At 31.8% G+C, this 19,076-nt stretch overlaps 1 protein-coding gene across 1 annotated transcript in view; it reads right to left on the bottom strand.

Annotated features, from left to right (window-relative positions):
* Positions 1–19,076, bottom strand: part of LOC133178120 (uncharacterized) — a 56,314-nt gene that overhangs the window by 33,027 nt on the left and 4,211 nt on the right. Inside the window, exons 4-9 of the mRNA XM_061312878.1 lie at positions 6,161–6,277; positions 5,771–5,803; positions 2,912–2,973; positions 2,548–2,666; positions 2,039–2,108; positions 1,849–1,921 (exon numbers count right to left, since the gene is read on the bottom strand). Coding sequence (XP_061168862.1) covers positions 1,849–1,921; positions 2,039–2,108; positions 2,548–2,666; positions 2,912–2,973; positions 5,771–5,803; positions 6,161–6,277 — 474 coding nt within the window. The remainder of the gene's footprint in view (positions 1–1,848; positions 1,922–2,038; positions 2,109–2,547; positions 2,667–2,911; positions 2,974–5,770; positions 5,804–6,160; positions 6,278–19,076) is intronic.

Genomic DNA, 19,076 nt, shown 5'->3' with positions numbered 1-19,076 from the left:
AACAACAATGCTAGGTGTGCTTATAACCCTTCCTCATGAAAGTCGCAGAATTATTATTACGACTAGAATTTCATTTTCCAAAAGCCACAGGCTTTAATTTCACCTACATTTACCCTACAATGAAATCAGAGTTATATATCTATTGGATCAATGTGACATTCCTACGAATTCAAAAATGATTAATTTTATAAAATTAAACTTTATACCCTTAACATGTATATGCCGCTGTGCTTTATCTTAAATCTTGGCATGGATTTTTTAAGTTCACACTTTGAACAATGAAAGTACGCAATAAAGTCAGAACAAAGACTGGAATTAAATGGCAACCTTTGTGTGGATAGAGTTTATGTAACTTTGTAAATATGCCTGCAAGTCAGCTATACTTCAGTGTAATGGGCCTAACCTTTGTAATGCAGGGTTACATTTTATACCTCAGGGCCAGTTTAGGTTACCAGGTCAAGAATACATTTACAACCAATTTTGAGAAGCATTTATTATATCCTGTATTAGAAAGGCAAATATAACAGTAAAGCACAATATTTCTGTCTTTCCTCTTTGCTATAAATAAATTATTGCAAGATTCCAGAATGTGTTTTATGGTGCACCTCTTTTGACCAAATCCAGTAAAACAACAAAACAACCCCCCCCCCCCCCCCCCACTACTTGTCACTTATTATACTTGTTCAATACCTGATTCAACAATAAAGACTTTTAACAAGGCTGGGTATTAAAAATAAGAATCTCTTTGTACATGGTGTAGGTCTCTATATAATTACTGGACCTCAGAGAAAGGGGGGCAATTTACAATCCTGACCCCACCCTGCTAGCTAAACATGTGACTCAATGTTTAGATCATCGCGTCAGAAAAATTACACCAACAGGGTCATACATCTAACAAATCAGTAATTATATCATGTATAATCAGGATAATTGAATGTATGAAAAGATTCCATTTAAATTTAACAAAGAGTTCTAATTACAGCTGTCTTTCAAGCACTCCCTAGCTACTACAATAGGATTTAAACATCTGAATGACAGTAAATCCCAATTCATAGCCTTACACTTGAGACAGTCTTTACTGAAGATATCTATGAATGAAATATTGCAATCATGCAGTTTTTGAATGTTAACACAACTTTATGAAAACTTGGATCAAATGACAAAAGATATGCAAAACCAACATGACATGCCCACCGACTGCTGGCGACTTAAGTGACTTATGCTTTGAATGCAGATATCTACAAATCTAAATTCTTTTTGCTTTTCTTTTCTTTTCTTTAACTTTGAAATGCTGTTAGAAAAACTAAACCCAGAAAATTTTTTCTTATTTTTGTATCCAAGCCAATATTCCATTATCCAGTCCACTGGCTTGACGTAAATCCTGCGTACAAGGGTTCAGTTTGAAATATATAAATATTTGGTGGCAAAAAAAAAATAAATATGATACAACACTGCAGTGTTTCACAAAACAAATAAAAAATGAAGCCACCTCATTTTTCCTGCTTATTTCAAAGGATATCAGAATACACAGTGATTTTAAGTTTTAAATACAGAATCTGAACTTGCATACTTAATGCAAATACTTCAATGTTCTAATTGATGGCAGCCTTAACTGACCTTTAACCTGGCATAAACCTATAACCTTGACCCTCAAATTGACATAAAGAAAAACTCATTGTTTTATTAGGCATTCCATTATAGGTATATCCACACTACGTCTAAAAATCTTTCCTCTCAAGGGCACGCAAGATTTCAGGGTCCATAACCGAGCAGTAATTTAACAGTCACAGGGGTGGGGGTTGGGGGTACCACTCGATATATTTCACTTTGAACATCTACATTACCTACCTGAGTAAATGTTATGGTAACTATAGCATGGCTTCTACTGCTACGGTCATGCATGTAGGTTGAGGCAGTGGTCCTACAAAGACAAAACTAAAGGTCACACTCTGAAAACTTCTCTCCATTTTTCTTCCTTGTTTTCTGCAGTGCATGATTTTGCTGAACTTCATAACTGAATTTTGATATGTTCCCTTACCTGCTTTCATTGCCTCTGTCCAAAAGATCCTGAATTTCAGAATTATCCTTGACAGGATGGGAGGATAAATCTATAATTAGAAACATTGTTCCTCAATTAACTGCTGTTTTATAGAAAAATCCTTAAGAAGTCTTTTCACTTTCATTGCAAGAGATGCAAATTAAAATTTATAAAGTACAGTAAAAGTCTAAAACCTTTTAGTCAAAACATCAAATCTACAGTGCACCTTACTCTACTATATACTGCTGTAGAGATCATATTCTGCACTATGCAGACACTGTAATTAAAATGTTTACTGTTTATTGCATTATAATGATATATCTTAGAAAACCCCTCAAGATATAGTCTATAGGTTCAATTTTCTCTATGCTTGGGGTTAAAATTATTGTCTTCATTTTGTTATTATCTATAATCCTAGTTTGATTATTGTGTCTTCCAACAGTTCAATAATCACTCAAAGCACTATGTCTCTCATAAACTTCCCCCTCCCACACTCTAAAAGGACCCACCTTGTACATAAGGCCCCTCTTTGGGGTGCTCCCTGACTTTTAATGTAAACTTTTCCTTGGGTTTTAACAATGTTGGCCTCAGCAAATCCTTCACCCTCTCATTATAAATCTCTAGATAACTGTAATGACATAAAAAATAACTACAACAAAAGTGCAGCATTTTAATAATTTGAATGATTCAAAATCAGAAATCAATTCATCTTCTAAAAATATTGAAAGTTATTTTTCATGCTTCTGCATGATCTTGTGTGCAGTGTAATAGATATTTATTTTTCCTTTATGTAAAAAAAAAAATCATTGATCAAACAAATAAACATTAACGGCAATTATTGACAAATTCTGTGATGTAGGTCGTAATTTTCACCTGATATCGACTCTAAATGTGACGTTTTCGCTCAAACAATCATCTACGTGGCTAAATAGTCCCTGAAAAATAAAACCCATCAGGAATCAATAGGAATATATAACATTGAAAAAAATGTCTAACATTATTTATCAACAAGTGTATTTTTTTATTATTTAGTCAGTATGCAGATCTATATAATTCTGAAATCTTCTATAAAAGCAAATATCTTCCATGAAGGATAATAAAGATTAAATGAAACAAAATTGGCTTGCATTTTCAAAAATTACTCCATATCTTGATCATATTATTCAAATTACATACATGATCAAAAAAGAAAAAAAAAATGAAAATGCAGCTAAAAATTCATAAAAGAAATTTAAATTAACGCTTACTTTTTTTCTACAGGGGTTTATTCATATTTAATACCCACTGTATTAAAACTAGAATTTGTAAGAATCTCTGAAAATACACTTAAGTACTAATTGCACACTTAAAATACATACACACACTTCAATCTGAATTTAAAAAAATCTAATCAGCAATATTTGGAATATTGAATAATATGTCACACAAATACTGCAATTCAAAAATCTTCAAAGAGTTTAAAACAATTGTTTTAAACTCTTTGAAGAGTTCTGAACTGCAATAGCTTAAAATGTAACTGATGCTAATATTAATTTTAGGGTCTTGCTATGCCTTAATTGGTAGAGCACTGTTTGCATGTCAACAAAAATTAGTAAATATTTCAGGCAGAAGGAATCAATAATCGTTATTGAAATCAGAGTATAATCTGAGATTAAATCTACAAACAATGATGAAATAGGAAACCAACAGAATACAAAAACACTTTTTCTGTTGTGCAGCAATTGTGCACTAACCTGATCGAGGCTTAATTTTTCTCTGTTCATTATGCCATGCTTTAATTAAAACTAACCAGACCTATAGTGTGACTTATTATTCTTAAATCGAATTCTACAACATGCTTCTAAGCTTTATCTTCTCCTTAAAAAATTGCAAGCTGTGCAGTTTTATCATAATGAAAATTCTAAATGAGTTCTTGGAGGTTTAGAATATCAATCAAGAGAATGCCTGTCTATTGCTTGTTACAGTAGAATCTGATAATGGGGCCTGGTCAGTTAATGTTTGTTGTCAGAAATGGAAGGAATCTAACAAAACAGATGTGCCATGTCATTGGAAGAGCTTACATACAGAAAACAGCTCTGTGGCTCACAGTATAACTCAGGGAAAATGAAGTCTATTGCTTCATAACCAGCTGATTAACTTTATCTTTTCAAGTTCATTTTATTACCTGACTAGACAGTTTTGAGTGTTATTCAACGGAATTCCCTCCCTGACTTCATCATGTTCATGGGGAAAACAGAATATAGACTTAATTGTTATGCATTTCGAATGCCATGAGATTTTTTTTCCCCCCTTGACTTTATGGAGAAAAGAGAAAACAGATTGCAGACTAAATTGATATGTATTTGAATAAAAAGTTATTAAGTCTTCGATGATCCTACAGTAATTTTAGCAATAGTTTTCGAACAAATCTATACATTACTTTCTCCAAACCTTTAAAATGACCAGTGTACTAGTATAACAGCTGTTTAGATAGACCTTTTTTTTTTGTTTGACCATCAGGTCAATCAACCCTCAAATGTTTGTCCTCACCCCAGCTGAGGCAAGTTGGGACTTCATTTAAATATTGTAATAAAGCCACCCCTGTGGACCAAATGATGCGTACACTATAAAATCTACATGGTCTTTGAAATTGTGTCCTGATTCAATAAATTCTACACTGATGAGGGGCTCCTCCTATATTTATTATGCCAAAACACAAATACAGGCAACTACAAGTGTAATGGGAAATTCTGTCCTGGGGTTCTTTTCATTTAATGCTTAATATAAAACTTTTTTTAATATATAAAATGAGATGAATAAATCAACAGCATACAACAATTTTTAAAAAAAAAATTTATCTCTCAATTCTTTTTTCAATTGTATAAAGATGGAAAATGAACAAAATGGAATACTAGGGCTTGGAGCCAAATATGGCTGGGTTAAGTCCGCAGTGTTAATCAGGAATCGTTTAAGTTCACAAACCCTTGTGAACACTAAGTACACAGACCTCGTAAGAATATTTATCTGCAAATGGTTTTATCATGAAATACATGATGGAATAATGCAGAAAATAGGGGAACTTTGACTTCCAAAGGATTATTCGTCTCACTTTTACAAAAATGCCCCATACACAATAAGAGGTGTAAAGATTATGTTCTATTTACTTTCGTATTTATTTATGTGGAAATGCCCCCTTATCAAAACCGTTTCAAACAGTAATACAGAGGAACTATTGAAAAGAAGTTAGCAGATAACGAAAACCATGGACTGAAAGTTCCACTATGCAGCAGTGGACGTAGGTTCTTTGTTACGAAGAAAAAAAAATTGACCTCATGTATCCTGAGAAATTTAGGTTTTAGTATATCAAGTATTCTTAAGGAGACAAACGGAAACATAAATAGGAGGGTCAAAGTTGTACTTAAAATAAAATTAAACGGAAAACTCGACATTCCCCTGTTGACTTCTGTCTGCATCTAGCTTCTTAAGTAAAACAGCCTTGTAGAACTTTGTACAGTATCAGTTAAAACAAGATCGAAATGTTTCTGTATCTAGAATATTTAAGCTGGAATAAACTTAGCTAATTCTCTTGTCTGCCTCAAAAACTATCTTTGTACTTTGGTAATCATTTCAGCAAGCAGGAACCTTTTTTCAGCATATGAAAATCTATCCCTCTACTCTGTGTGACTTGCATTATTGTAATTATAGCCATTCCATAACGATTTTAAGATAATTAACAGAATTCTATTTTTTTACCTCACATATTCTTGGTGTAATTCCATAATCTTCCTGAAATAAAAAGAAAAAAACTTAAGAAATGAAGAACAAAATTAGCAAATATTTCGTAACATTTTTTGTGAATGCTTTTCATTTCAGCTAATTATAATGGCCAATTCTCTTTGCCTTTATTCACCTTTAAAACTACTAGTTTTATGGAATTCAAGTTTCATGTCTGTGCATTCATATACAGTACTAGTATATATTATCATTTAAAAAAAGCTAAAAAAAAAATTATAACCCAAATTAACATAGATCAATGAATAATATCTTTTTTACAACTCTCGGAGTCACAGATCACTTAACTTATATTAGTCAGCTTTATAAATAACTTTGTATCAGTACTTATACTTTATAAAGAATACTAACTCTAGCCCCCATCATGGTATAAGTCTTCCCGGTAGAAGTCTGTCCATAGGCAAACAGACAGGCATTGTAACCCTCAAACGCTGCCTGTAGAATCTCGGTCCCCAGGTCCTGGAACACCTGTAGATAGATATAAACTGTTAGATACAAAATCTGTGGTGTTCTCCTCATCTTAATGAATAAATACTTTATTTATTATCCATGGTAATTAAAAATTTTAGTTCTGATGAATTCTTAGCCCTAATATGGACTTCATGGTTGTCATAGAAACTGAACTAGAGGTACTGTGAGCAGTTAATTAGATCACAAATTGATTCTCTCCCCCCCCCCCCCCCCCCCAGGCGTGTATAATGGCAAAGTCCTTTTTTTTTTTTACTATGGGAAAGCCCAAAATTTAAAGTTAAGGAGGTGCACAATGGCACTATGTAATAAAGATTCTTTGAAAGCATCAATAAATTTTACTCAGTGGTATAGGAGGATAAGAGATGGGTACCCAAAAACATAATGGATGGATGGAAGGATGGACGGACAGATGTACACCCCACCACTATACAACCTACGCTTTTCAAGTGAGGGTATAAAAATCTACATGTATGACCTTAATAACATTTATCATTAATGTTCATGAAGATGCTTCTTTTTAACACCTCCAAAAGAACAAAAACCAATATCCCCCCCCCCCCCCCTAAAATTTGTCCTCTAAGAACAAATTCTTCAAAGTGGCATGACTTAGTAGAAGAATAAAGTTATCAAAATAACAAGTAGCATGGAAGCAACAGGGATGAGTCACTGTAAATTTGTGTAGAACTTAGTTAGCTTCATAGAGGAGATGGGTATTCTGATTTTAAAGAAATGTTCACAGGAATTTTCTAGATGTCATCTGTCACATGTAATAAGTGAACTATACATGTATGTACAGTGTTTTTCTGGTGTTTATAATGGGATTTCTCTGTAGGAAGAATAACTAAGTGATAATGGCTACCACACGAGCAAAATCAATCACAGATCAACCTAAATAACAGGACTCTCATTCAACTCTGACCAACACAGTTATCTTTTTAACTTTGAATTTTATTAAAATTTTAAAATAAAAGAGGGCTGCATTAGAATCAACAAAAATATTGAGCAATATGATACAGGGCACTTCGCATCAAACCCGAGAAAATCTCCATTTCTTATTTTGGCAAAATTTACCTGGGTGCCAAATGTAACAAAAAAAGGTTTCCATTGAATATTTGAGTGCAGCAAGATTACACTACATTACAAGGCTAACAGGCTTAGCTATGTAAAGAACGATTTTGATTATCATGCAATAAAATGTCAATTCTCATAAAACATTTCACACTGCTAACAATCCCCCCTTTCTTCTTTTATACATCCATTGATACCCCACCATCCATACAAGCCAGGATACATCAACACTGAACTGTCAAGTGTTACATGCATTTAATAGATGGAAATATATGCCTGATTTAGAGTACTTTATGAAATTTTTTTTACCTATTATCACAGCCTAACACCCTGAATATCTTTACCTAACAATGGGTCATTCTCAAGCTCGGATTGAGGGTTTTACCTCAGATCATCAAAATCTTATGTATTCTTGTTCAGCCTTTCCTTGTAAGGGGGCCCCCATTCACGCAGTTTGTTGACTTTCGATAATGAGTTTTTTCAACACCTGTACACACTCATTAATATACTTATTTATTCTTGCTTTTTCAAAATTGTTTATGTTGTTTTGACTCAGAGTATTTACTTATTAAACAGATCGACCATGAAAAGTACTCCAGACCTTAATACTTCTGATAAATAATCACTCAACGAAGTACGTATGTGTACTTCTCAACCCTCAATCCACCCTGCTCATGATCAGTTTCAAAAACCTTCACTTTTTTGCCTTTTTCAAAAAAATCTCACTCGTCAGTGACCAGAAATGACAATGCATGATCTCCAATCAAATACCTGCATGCAATGTTATAGGGTGCGTCTTTTTACCACAAGGAACCACAAGGTACCACAAGGAACCACAAGGATACCACAAGGAACCTCAGGGATACCACAAGGTACCCCAGGGACACCATATACAACCTTAATTATTCTAAATATGGTTTATATTCACCTGTAAATTAGAAAAAAATGTTTTTGAAAGACAAATTAACACTTTAATTATCTTAAATATAGAGCAGTTATCCAAGTTAAAAATTTAAAAGTAAATATACTTATTTAAGCTAAATTATGCATTTATAGTTCAGAGGAACAGTTAAATTATTGTATCTTTTTATGATGTACAAAAAGTTAATGGTTAATTGTGTATTGCAGTAGTCAATACACAAACCAAAAGTTGATATCCAAGAAGAACCCTAATGATAACCCCTGTACCACTAGGATAAGCCAAGGTACCTGAAAGAAAATCCAAATGACACTCAATTCAACTTTTAAAAAATCTTCTCATGGTTTAAATGCACTTGTTAATTATGAATTATAACTGTTTATTGTATATTTGTATAATACAAAACATTAAGAATAAAAGAACCCCAAGGGACATTTAGGATCATGATGAAATCCCAACAAACAAACCCAAAGAACCACTTAGATTAATAAATGACATCCCATTCAACCTTAATAAATCTAAATATGATTTATGTTCATTTGTTATAAATTATAAAGTAAACTGTTTATTGTAAATATAATTTTTTTTAGGTCACCTGAGTCATTCAGGTGACCTACCAATTGTGATTTGTTTATGTTTGTTGTTCATTAGTCATAAAATGTTGAAATTTTCAGCTTCTTTTGAACCACTGAACCAATTTTAACCAGTTTTATGGGTAAAGTTAACCAGTTTTTATAGGTAAAGGGAAACATGAATTTTAAATTTCATGGTCCTTGAGCCCTCTCCCCTTCTGGGCTTGAAGGATGGGACTAAAACCATCAAAATATATGCAATTGTTAAAATCTTCTTCTTTACTCTTGGAAATCCAATAGTCAAACTGTTGACATGAATGTAATAAGCATTAATTGAGCTCTCTATCAATTGTAAAATTTGCGGCCCAGGGGTCAGGTTTTAGGGTAATCTGGTGAAAAAGCATTATTTCTTTCAAAATATTCTTTACTCTAGGATATTAAATTAGGCAAACATATTACCAGTAAATGCATGGTGTGATGCATATATGAGCAAGGGTGCCTCTTACAAAATTGTGAAACTTTATGTCCTGTGGGTAAGCTAAGGGTTCTGGTGTAGGGTGAGGATCTATTGGTAATATAGTGAAAAAGCATCATTTTTTTAAAAATCTTCTTTTGAAAGTGCTTGCAGTTGTGTTGAGAAAATGCATACCGTGCCATTTTCAAATTATTTCTTTTAAAACCCCTTCTGCCCCTGGTATTTAACACATAAAATAAATTATTTATGTCAGAAGTGCAACTATAGATGATTTGGGGGGAAAAAAACTTGCATCCTCATTCAAGTCTAGAAAGTATGAAAAACTACCTATAAATGGTTTACAATTTCCAAACAATGAAGTGCCTTTAATTACAAAATAAAAAAAAAATGAGTGTGTTATAAATTTTAGATGATGTTTTTTTTGTAAACATATCAGAAGTCAGGAGCTAGTGCAACAAAATGAGGTTAAATAGAATCACTTCCAAATCTTGTATTTAAAAAAAAAATAACACTTTCAAAATTCTTTTTTTTTTTTTGCCTTATTCATAGTTTTCAGAATTGCCTTGTATAAATTGATATTAAGTAATTTGTTGGGAATTAATTTTAACACATCATTTAGGCCAAAAAAAATAATAGTCTTGTTTCCTGCTACCCGACCTACCCTATTTTTTAGCCCCCGACCCTAAAGTTTTTTTTAAGTTTTGAAAGAAAAAAAATTGGGAATTTCTGGAATTTCATTGTTCTGTCACCGTAATCGGTTTCCATGTTAACACAAAACAAGCATTTCATGAAATTCTTGTTTTAAATATGGACTTTCATAAAATACCACTTGAGTTGTGCATAAAAAGAGATGAAATTTAATTTTAAAAGACAACGTTGACTTGTGACATGTTTAATTTGATCTTGTATTAGTTCATATCCAAAAAATGCTGTCGAAAAAAAAAAAATAAAAATATAAAATAAAATAATTTTCCTACCTACCTACCCTATTTTTTTCAGGCCGGTAGCAGGAAACAAGACTATTATTTTTTTGGCCTTATTAAACTTTCCACATGAGTTAAATTTAAGGTCTGACTGTCTGTACATGTATATGATCAAATTTTGGGTGGAGATTTGTCTTTTTAAATAAAAATAGTTCTGATTTTTCAAATAAAATTCTGTTAACACTGGTTAATAAAAATTAATTCTGAAACTTTTCTATGGATTTGTGTATTAATCTATTGATATACTTAAAAAGTATTCAACTAGAATGTATATATACATATTATGATCCTATAATTGGAAAAATATGTTAAAACAAACTGAATTTTCTTCAAAATTTCAATTTTTGAATTCATGCACCTTATATATCCAAATGTAAGTAAACAACAATAATTTCAGTTAATTTACTAAAACTACACTGCTTTTGAAAAAAAATTCCCAGGTAAAAATCGCAGGAAATAAACTAGAAAAACTATATATATATAAACACAAAAACTTTTCTCAACAAAACATTTTCGTTCATTGTTTTCATAGCATTTATTCCTTAATTAATACAATATAAAAACAATCATGTACATGTAAAAAGGAAGTCCAAGGTTGTGAGTTTCTTTGTTATGGAAATGCATGAATCCAAACTTATTAAATTTCTCTATATTAGATTGATACATTTATTAAAAAATAAATCATCATGCATTCATGGCATTGTATGAATGTCTATAGATTGTACAGAATATGATCATCTCAATTAAGAGAAGTTACGGAATATAGAAATGATAGCATACATCTATTTTCAATGACATATGGAGAACTCTCTTGTGTACAGGATTTCTTGTTTGCATGCTTGCATATATCCACAGTTTCAGGTAATCATCAGTGATGATCAACAGTTTTCAGTGATTAACTTGTGTATATACACAAGGTACACAAGGACTGGTTACACCATACCTTAGGTGTATAAACAAATGTAAAACTGCATGGTTGGTGATAAAATACCTGGGTTTTATATAATCAACAAAATTAATAGGTTTTTCTTGTACCATTTACATAGGATATAAGTGTCACTATATTTAGCTGGAAATTGTTAAATAAAATACTGGTAATATGATTTAGAAAAATACCTGAAGCTGACACATTTTTTCCAAACTTGAGTCTTGTTTCTATACTACCCTGGTACTTTCAACTTTTCTACAGATCTACAGCCTGCTAAAGATGGGCAATAATTTTGAAAATTGTTTGTAAAAAATAAAATAAATGTATAACCCATTCTTTCCTGCATCAGTGAATCATATAGGGTGCCTGCCATTGGTAAAATTAACAATATCAATCAAAGTTGGCCAAGGGTTAATATATCACAATATTAAACTGAATTGATGAGAAACTGATTTCCTAAAAAAAATTCTGTAAACCCATTTTGAGGTAATTAAAAACATTTTTTAAAAAAATACCAAGCTTTATGGTTTGTGGGGAACTTGACAGATCTCCCTTAATAATGATAATGTTAAGTCTGAATTATTTCTTTTGGCCAGGGGTTTTTAAATAACAATTCTCAGAGTTCAAAAATTGTATGCCAAATTTTTTTAAATAATTTTTTATTAAAAATCCATGTGATTTTGTTAAAAAAAAAAAAAAAAAAAAAAAAAAAAAAGTGAATGTGGATTCACTTCTTTGTGGCATAAAAAAGTTCACTAACTCCTTAAAATGGCTCTGTCCCTATACCAATTAACTGACAAAATCCCAAGATTCCATTTTAAACCTCAATATAAAGAAGAGACATATTGCTTTCATTTCCCATAAAAAAGTTTCCTTTGAGGGTTCAGGTATTGCAAAATAGGCTTTGTGAAATTACAATATTCCTGAATCTTGAAGAAAATGGATGAATTTGAGCATCTTCAGTTAATAAGTAAAATATGAGCCCACCCCACGATCCAAAAAAAAATTTCATGGGTAAGAATCTTCTGAAACAGTTCTTTCATTATATAATTAAACAATTTATATCAGAGGTTGGGGACTATGCAAAATATTGAAAAACGTCAGCTTAAATTTTTGACCGTTTTTAAAGAGTTTTTTCAGGACTTGAGAAAAATGAGGCAACTCATGACTTCATAATTATTAATACAATATGGACTAGAGAGAGAATTATGTCATTTTTAATTGGTATGCAGTCACCGAGGTTCCAAGTGAAATTTTAACATATTTTCAATGAAGACTGAGCAGATTTGATTCTTCAGAAATTCACAAGGCCAAAAAAGGTCCTATTACTTTGTTCTCTAATAAATATGGATCTACAAAACTAACCATGCAGTTACTACCAGGTTAAAAATCAAATAACTATCGAACTTGCTGTAGATGTGGAAGGATAATATTTCGTCGACCTAGATTAACACTTTTCTTACCGTCCAGTAGTTTTTCGCCGCGATGTATTATCCCTTCGGAAAGAAGATCTTGGGGTGTACATGAACATGTACATGCACTCATCGTAATAGCACATAGGAAAGTCATTCGACGTTTATAGTCAAGGACTTCTAATAACTGCACTTGTTTTAATTAATCGTCAATTAATTATTAAATCTAACTATTTAATATAAACCTACCCTGTTGTTCGAGAAGTGAATATATAACGCTGATTAATTAATGTCATTCTAGCTCTAGCTATGCTATGGATTAAATGGATATAGATAAGGGAGGTAACTTTTATTATATACCAATTCCGTGAATTCAACAAACCGCGATCGTGTCAGAAGAGAGAAAACCGTGAAAATTACAACCCGTGAAATTAATCCCCTATACAGTAGATTGAGACAAGTAGCCAAGCTTTTTACTATCCTATAGGAGATAATTTATTAATACAATATGTGTGAACTTGCATGAGAATGAATTATGATTTTTTTTCTTTAACGAAGTCATATATGCCGTATTTTTGATAAGTTCAGACTAACTAAAATTAAAAAGATCTTTCTTTTTGTTTTAATTACTTTATACTGTATAAGGGTAGGACCTTCAAGTAAATTACACAATTTAAATTAATCGCATTTCATAGATATTAGAAATTTAAGGGTAAAATAATAATCGATTTATTTACTGACTCCGCATTTAAATATCAGACACAGTTTAAAGTCATTTTAACTATAGAAACGTGGGGTTATTCAAGTTCAGAATCAGTGAAAATTTTAATTTGAACATAAATAACAAATATCATGTTCAACTACACTCTATCTCGTATTTTTATTTTTTACCTCAGATATGCCATATATAGCTTTAAGTATTATGTATTTATAAAGAATTCAAACATTACAGGTGCCAAAATATTAGTTTTAAGATATATGCATTATGAATCAAACAAGAATTGACTTATTATAAATTTTATGTTAAATAACATAATCAAATGTAGCAAAACTGGCATGTACTTGAGAAATATCAAAATAAGTATATTCAAAAAGGGGCATTACTTGCAAAAAATCATCACATCAAAACTTCTTGCATTGGTTTAACCAAATTCTGTGCAGCGGTTTAAGAGGAGTTGCACTAACAAACTGTTCATTTCTATATTCAAGATATGGCCAAAAATCTAAGTTGAAAAGTGCCGAAATTCCCAGAAAAATAAAGGAATCGAAATTTCCTGGTTAATATGCACATCTACACACTGTGTACTAAATATCTATTATCGAAATTCTGTGCAGCGGTTTATGAGGAGTTGTGCTGACAAAAAAAAACAGGACTGAAGGACTGACTGACTGACTGACGGACGGGTCAAAAACATTATACCTCATGCAACTTGTTGCATGGGGTATAAAATTTTTTTTTTACTTTAAGTTTTTATGACCCCTTCAGGTACGAGTTATATTTTTTATGTATAAAGTTTTGTAAGTTATAGTCATCATACTGCAAAAATTTTAGGACAATTTATTGTTGCATTTTCTTTGTTCAGGTAAATAACAACAACTGACATTGAAATTAAATTTGTATATACTTTTTCATTATAGCAGATAATTAACACAGATGAATTGACAATTTGTCTGAAATTGTGAGTGAAAAATTCTAAGCAATCAGATTGGCTGAAATTTTTTGATGACCATAATACATACAAGGGTCATTACCTTGTATACCGTGAATGGCATATAATTCACATATACCAGTAAACCTCAGAAAGACTTACATGTATCTAACTTACAAATGCATGTATGAACCATATTTATAGATTTATTAAGTTTGAATGATGTGTCATTGGTGTACCCTTGGGGTCCTTTGAATCCTTAAAAAAAATGTTTTGTGTATTGAAATAAACAATAAACAGATAATGATGTAATTAAAAAATGCACAAAAACCATATTTACATTCAATAAAGCTGAATTGGATGTCGGTGATAATATGGCTCATTATTGGGGTACTTAAGGACCCTCTATACTCTAAACAAAAATGTTTTTTGAACATTTATAAAATTATATCTTATAAAGGTGTAAATAATGTGTCTATCTATTTCATTTTCAACATAGGGAACCTGCCATTCACCCTCAGGAGGAATTTTCAAAGACAACATAGTATTGATGAACACAAATCACTGAACATTGTCTATTTAAATGGAGAAAATAGTTGCAAATAAAGTGTTCAATTAATTTATCTTGTTTATCTTGGCCCAATAAAATGTTAAAAATGTTTGAATTGATTACATATAGAGTAATATGCTGTAGAGCTCAATTTCTTCAATTTTCTATCTAGGGGCAGATCACTCTAACTGCTCAAAAATACTATGGAATCAGAACTCTTTAGTGTGCAGTGTATAGAGGGTCGTTAAGGGTATTCTTCAGATACCTAGGCTTTCCTTGGTATCCTTTTTTGTGTATTAAAATATGCAATAAACAGTTACTATGTTATTTACAAAAGCATAAAACCATTTTTAGATTTATAAAGGTCCAACTGGGTGTCCTTGGGGTATTTTGGGATATTCTTCGGGTTACCCTGGGATGTCCTTGTGGTAACTTAAGGCTATCCTTTGGTTCTTAAGTGAGTATCCTTTTGATTTGTGTATTGAAGTATATACAATAAACGGTTAATGTGTCATTTACAAATGCAAATATAAACCATATTTACATGTACATTTATTAATGTTGAATTGGGTGTCCTAGGGTACACTGGGATTTTCTTGTGGTACCTTAAGAGTATTATTTGGTTTCATGTGAGTGCCCTTTGGTTTTGTGTATTGAAATACACAAATCATAGTTAAAACATGATTATTTATTTACACCGTATAAAATATTACAGTTCTTCAAAACTAAACATGCATAATTGAGCTTAATTGTTTAATTAATTAATATTACTTATAAATTTTTAACTTGGGTAACTGCTCTATATTTAAGACAATTAATTTAAAAGTGTTAATTTGTCTTTCAAAAACATTTTTTTCTAATTTACAAGTGCATAGAAATCATATTTAGAATAATTAAGGTTGTATATGATGTCCCTGGGGTACCTTGTGGTATCCCTGGGGTTCCTTGTGGTTCCTTGTGATTCCTTGTGGTATCCTTGTGGTTCCTTGTGGTACCTTGTGGTTCCTTGTGGTAAAAAGACATTATGCAATATGTAATAATCTTAGTTCTATAGATTGTCTAAAATAAATATGGGGCACTGAATGGCCTCACTTCCAGTGCAAAATACATGTACTAAATTAGCTGCTCAATATTTAGCCTAATATTCCTCATCAACTGATTAGTGTTAGAGTGAATTAGTGCATTTGGAGCCAAGGTTCTATATGCTTTTGTTTTTATCATATATATGTGTGTGTAATTAGCAGACAGGAAGAAGTGTGTTTAAGGGGCTAATATATGAGTACCGCTAAAACAAGTACATTTACAATAGGTTACTCCTCCCCCCCCCCCCCCCCCCCCTTCCCTGAATGGTTTTATTTTACCAATTGTCATTACAATAATAATAAGGCTGATAATAAAACACTAGAAAACAATTTTTTAATATGATGTGATTTTTTTTTTTAAAGTTTTTTTTTAATATTTTGATTTTTCCTATTTTCCCCAAAACATTGCTAATTTTTCCAATTTTAAAAAAGGCACCAGCCCCTTTACAAAAAGTGGCGTGAGAGCTCTGAATATACATCTAAACTGTACATACATGTATCTTAGATGCGCAATCAGACATGCATTAACTGATCCTGGTGTATTAGGTGCGTAAAGAGTAAATGACAGAAAATTTATGATTTTAGCGATAGCAAATGTAGAACAATTTATATTGGTTGAAAGTATGTAGCAGTTGGGTGTAAATTGACTACAGGTAAATAGAAATTGCCTGGGAGAGCCAAACATAAGGATAATACATACAATTTTAACTATTCAGGTATATATATGTACTATGTAAATGGTAGTGTAAGAACATGAATTATAATGAAATTCTGCCTCCAAATTTATACAGGAATGCATGGTCAATTGAGGCACTGTGTTTTGCAACCTTAAGCTCTCTCTCTTGAACAAAAGATGTCCGCTACAGCTCAGAACACCTTCCCTCATAATTCTCACTTAAACAGCTAATTTTTAAGAGAATTTAAAAGGTCAAGAACAATATCAATATCTACACATACTAAACAGAACAAACATGCATGTGCAAGGGTCTACATTTTCTTCTAACACCAATGGATTTTATTGAAAGAAAAATGAAGAATCCATTCACAGAGTTTGTATGATGATGCATGAGAAAAATCACATAATATTGACAATATAATTCAAAATTCATTACGAGAGTCCTCTACAAAAAAACTTCACCTTTCCTCTGTCAGGTCTATATTAGCCACCTACTGACATACATTGCTTAGGTACTAGTTTTAAACAATAAAATACATTGTATTATCACCTGGAGGCATATAGAATGTCAAAATTTTCAAAATTAATGAAGAAATTACTAAAAATTCCCTAAAATTTCTCTGCTAGTCTTGCTTTTTTCTGTACGCAGGACAGCTTGGAATTTTGCACAATTGGCTCAGGTTCTTTATTTTTTGGAAATTTGATTGAACAGGTTCACCAAAAATATCTGCAGTTGATCACAACATTTAAAATAGTTTCTTATCTGACTTCACACATCAGTTTTTGATATCAATCTTTCATTTAACACCTCTTTGTTAAAAATAAAATGCTTTGATCCTTCAAATTTTTTTTTCTCCATAATACTGTTCAAATAAGCATACCAAGAAATATGACATAAATAACGAGATAATTAACCCTAATGACTTCTGATCTGCAATTACAACAAATACAGACAAACTAAAGACAATATTATGTAACAATTAGCTTATAGCTACAATAAATTCTATGGAACTAATGTTGCATTTGAACTTCATGACTGAGTGTGTGTGTATAAATGAAAAATGTTTGAATGTCTGTTAATCAATGTTATCAAAGTCATTACGTTTTGGCAGCTCATCACTGTCTGACTATTGTCCGTGTCCGTTCATTCAACCACGACAAAACCATCAATATTGGGCCGAAGTATACCCCTTTAACACTAACACCTTTAACTATATAATCAAATGATTCAGACCTGATAAAAGTTAACAAAATACCAAAACCATTTCTTCTCAAAAGATGGGAAGCTATTTTATCAGCGTAAATAAATCTGTGGATATCATACGCAAGAATTATACACACTATACGGGACGAGCACTGCACAAGGACAATACCGGAGTTTCCTTGAGATACTACTCTGTTAAAATGTATGCCGAGAGCAATAAAATGCTGTGCAAAGAAAACAGTGAATAGAGTTCAAAAAAAAAAATAGAGACAACTTTACATATGTTTTACTTCCTAAAGGCAAACTTTTTATTGACAATAACAGCTTCTTTACATTGCAGGGTATGAGGTAACTGTAGTTTATATATGAGGATGTTTAATTTTTTCGTGTCTTCGCTGCACATATGCATGGAAAGTAAATAGGAGATCAAAGCTTCCAACAGTGCTTTCCGCTTTGATACTGACATCTAGAGTGACAGCAAACTTGGCTACCATGTGGAGAAATGGTCTGAAAATGATTTGATTAGCATGTTATGGGTTCCTTCAAGGTAAATCCCATTCAGAGAAGTGCATTCAATAACTCAAACATGCAACTGCCTTTCAAACAGCAAAGAGTCTCCTCAGAATTATAAAAGTATTGATCTGGAAATGGCCAATTTTCAAAGTTTGACACATTAAGTACTACATATGATATCAAAATAAACAATGATATTGAGATTCTGGTATCAGTGTTTGTCTTAAAAAACCCATACTAAATATATATACAAAGTTGTTCCTTGTATAAGGCCAGCTCTGTCATAGCAACTTTATTTGTCTACACTTAATATACGGTCATAATTGATTCAACTAAGGAGAGAATGAGGAATCTCTCCTTTATCAGCCAGAGAAAAACATAAAATGAGAAATCGTTCATCACCAGAACAAACCTACATGTATATCGAACTTCAAACCTGCCAGGAAAGCACAAGTGTTTAAAATTCTTACTCAGTTTCATCCAATAAAAACTCTGAAGAATACAAATCAATTCCTCTTGAGGATTTCATTAGAATTCTTACAAAAGACAGATTTCAATTTTCACCAGCTGATCACCTCCTTGTAAACTTTAAAATGCTTCTTGAAGGGGGGGCTATTGTTTGAAATATAATGTAAGCAAATCTCCCAATGACCACTTCTTAGGACCTGTCAAAATTTAGGGGTAGAAATTAAAGTCATTGATATTAGACCAAACACCAACTTTGCAATCTTTATCACATTCACTCATTCTGATACACAGAAAACT

Source organism: Saccostrea echinata, unplaced genomic scaffold, assembly GCF_033153115.1.
Source record: "Saccostrea echinata isolate AGI-Se365-2 ecotype Australia unplaced genomic scaffold, CSIRO_AGI_Sech_v1 ptg000002l, whole genome shotgun sequence".
NCBI lineage: Eukaryota > Metazoa > Mollusca > Bivalvia > Ostreida > Ostreidae > Saccostrea > Saccostrea echinata.
Note: the sequence above shows the minus strand (reverse complement) of the source record. Positions and strands in the feature narration are given on the sequence as shown.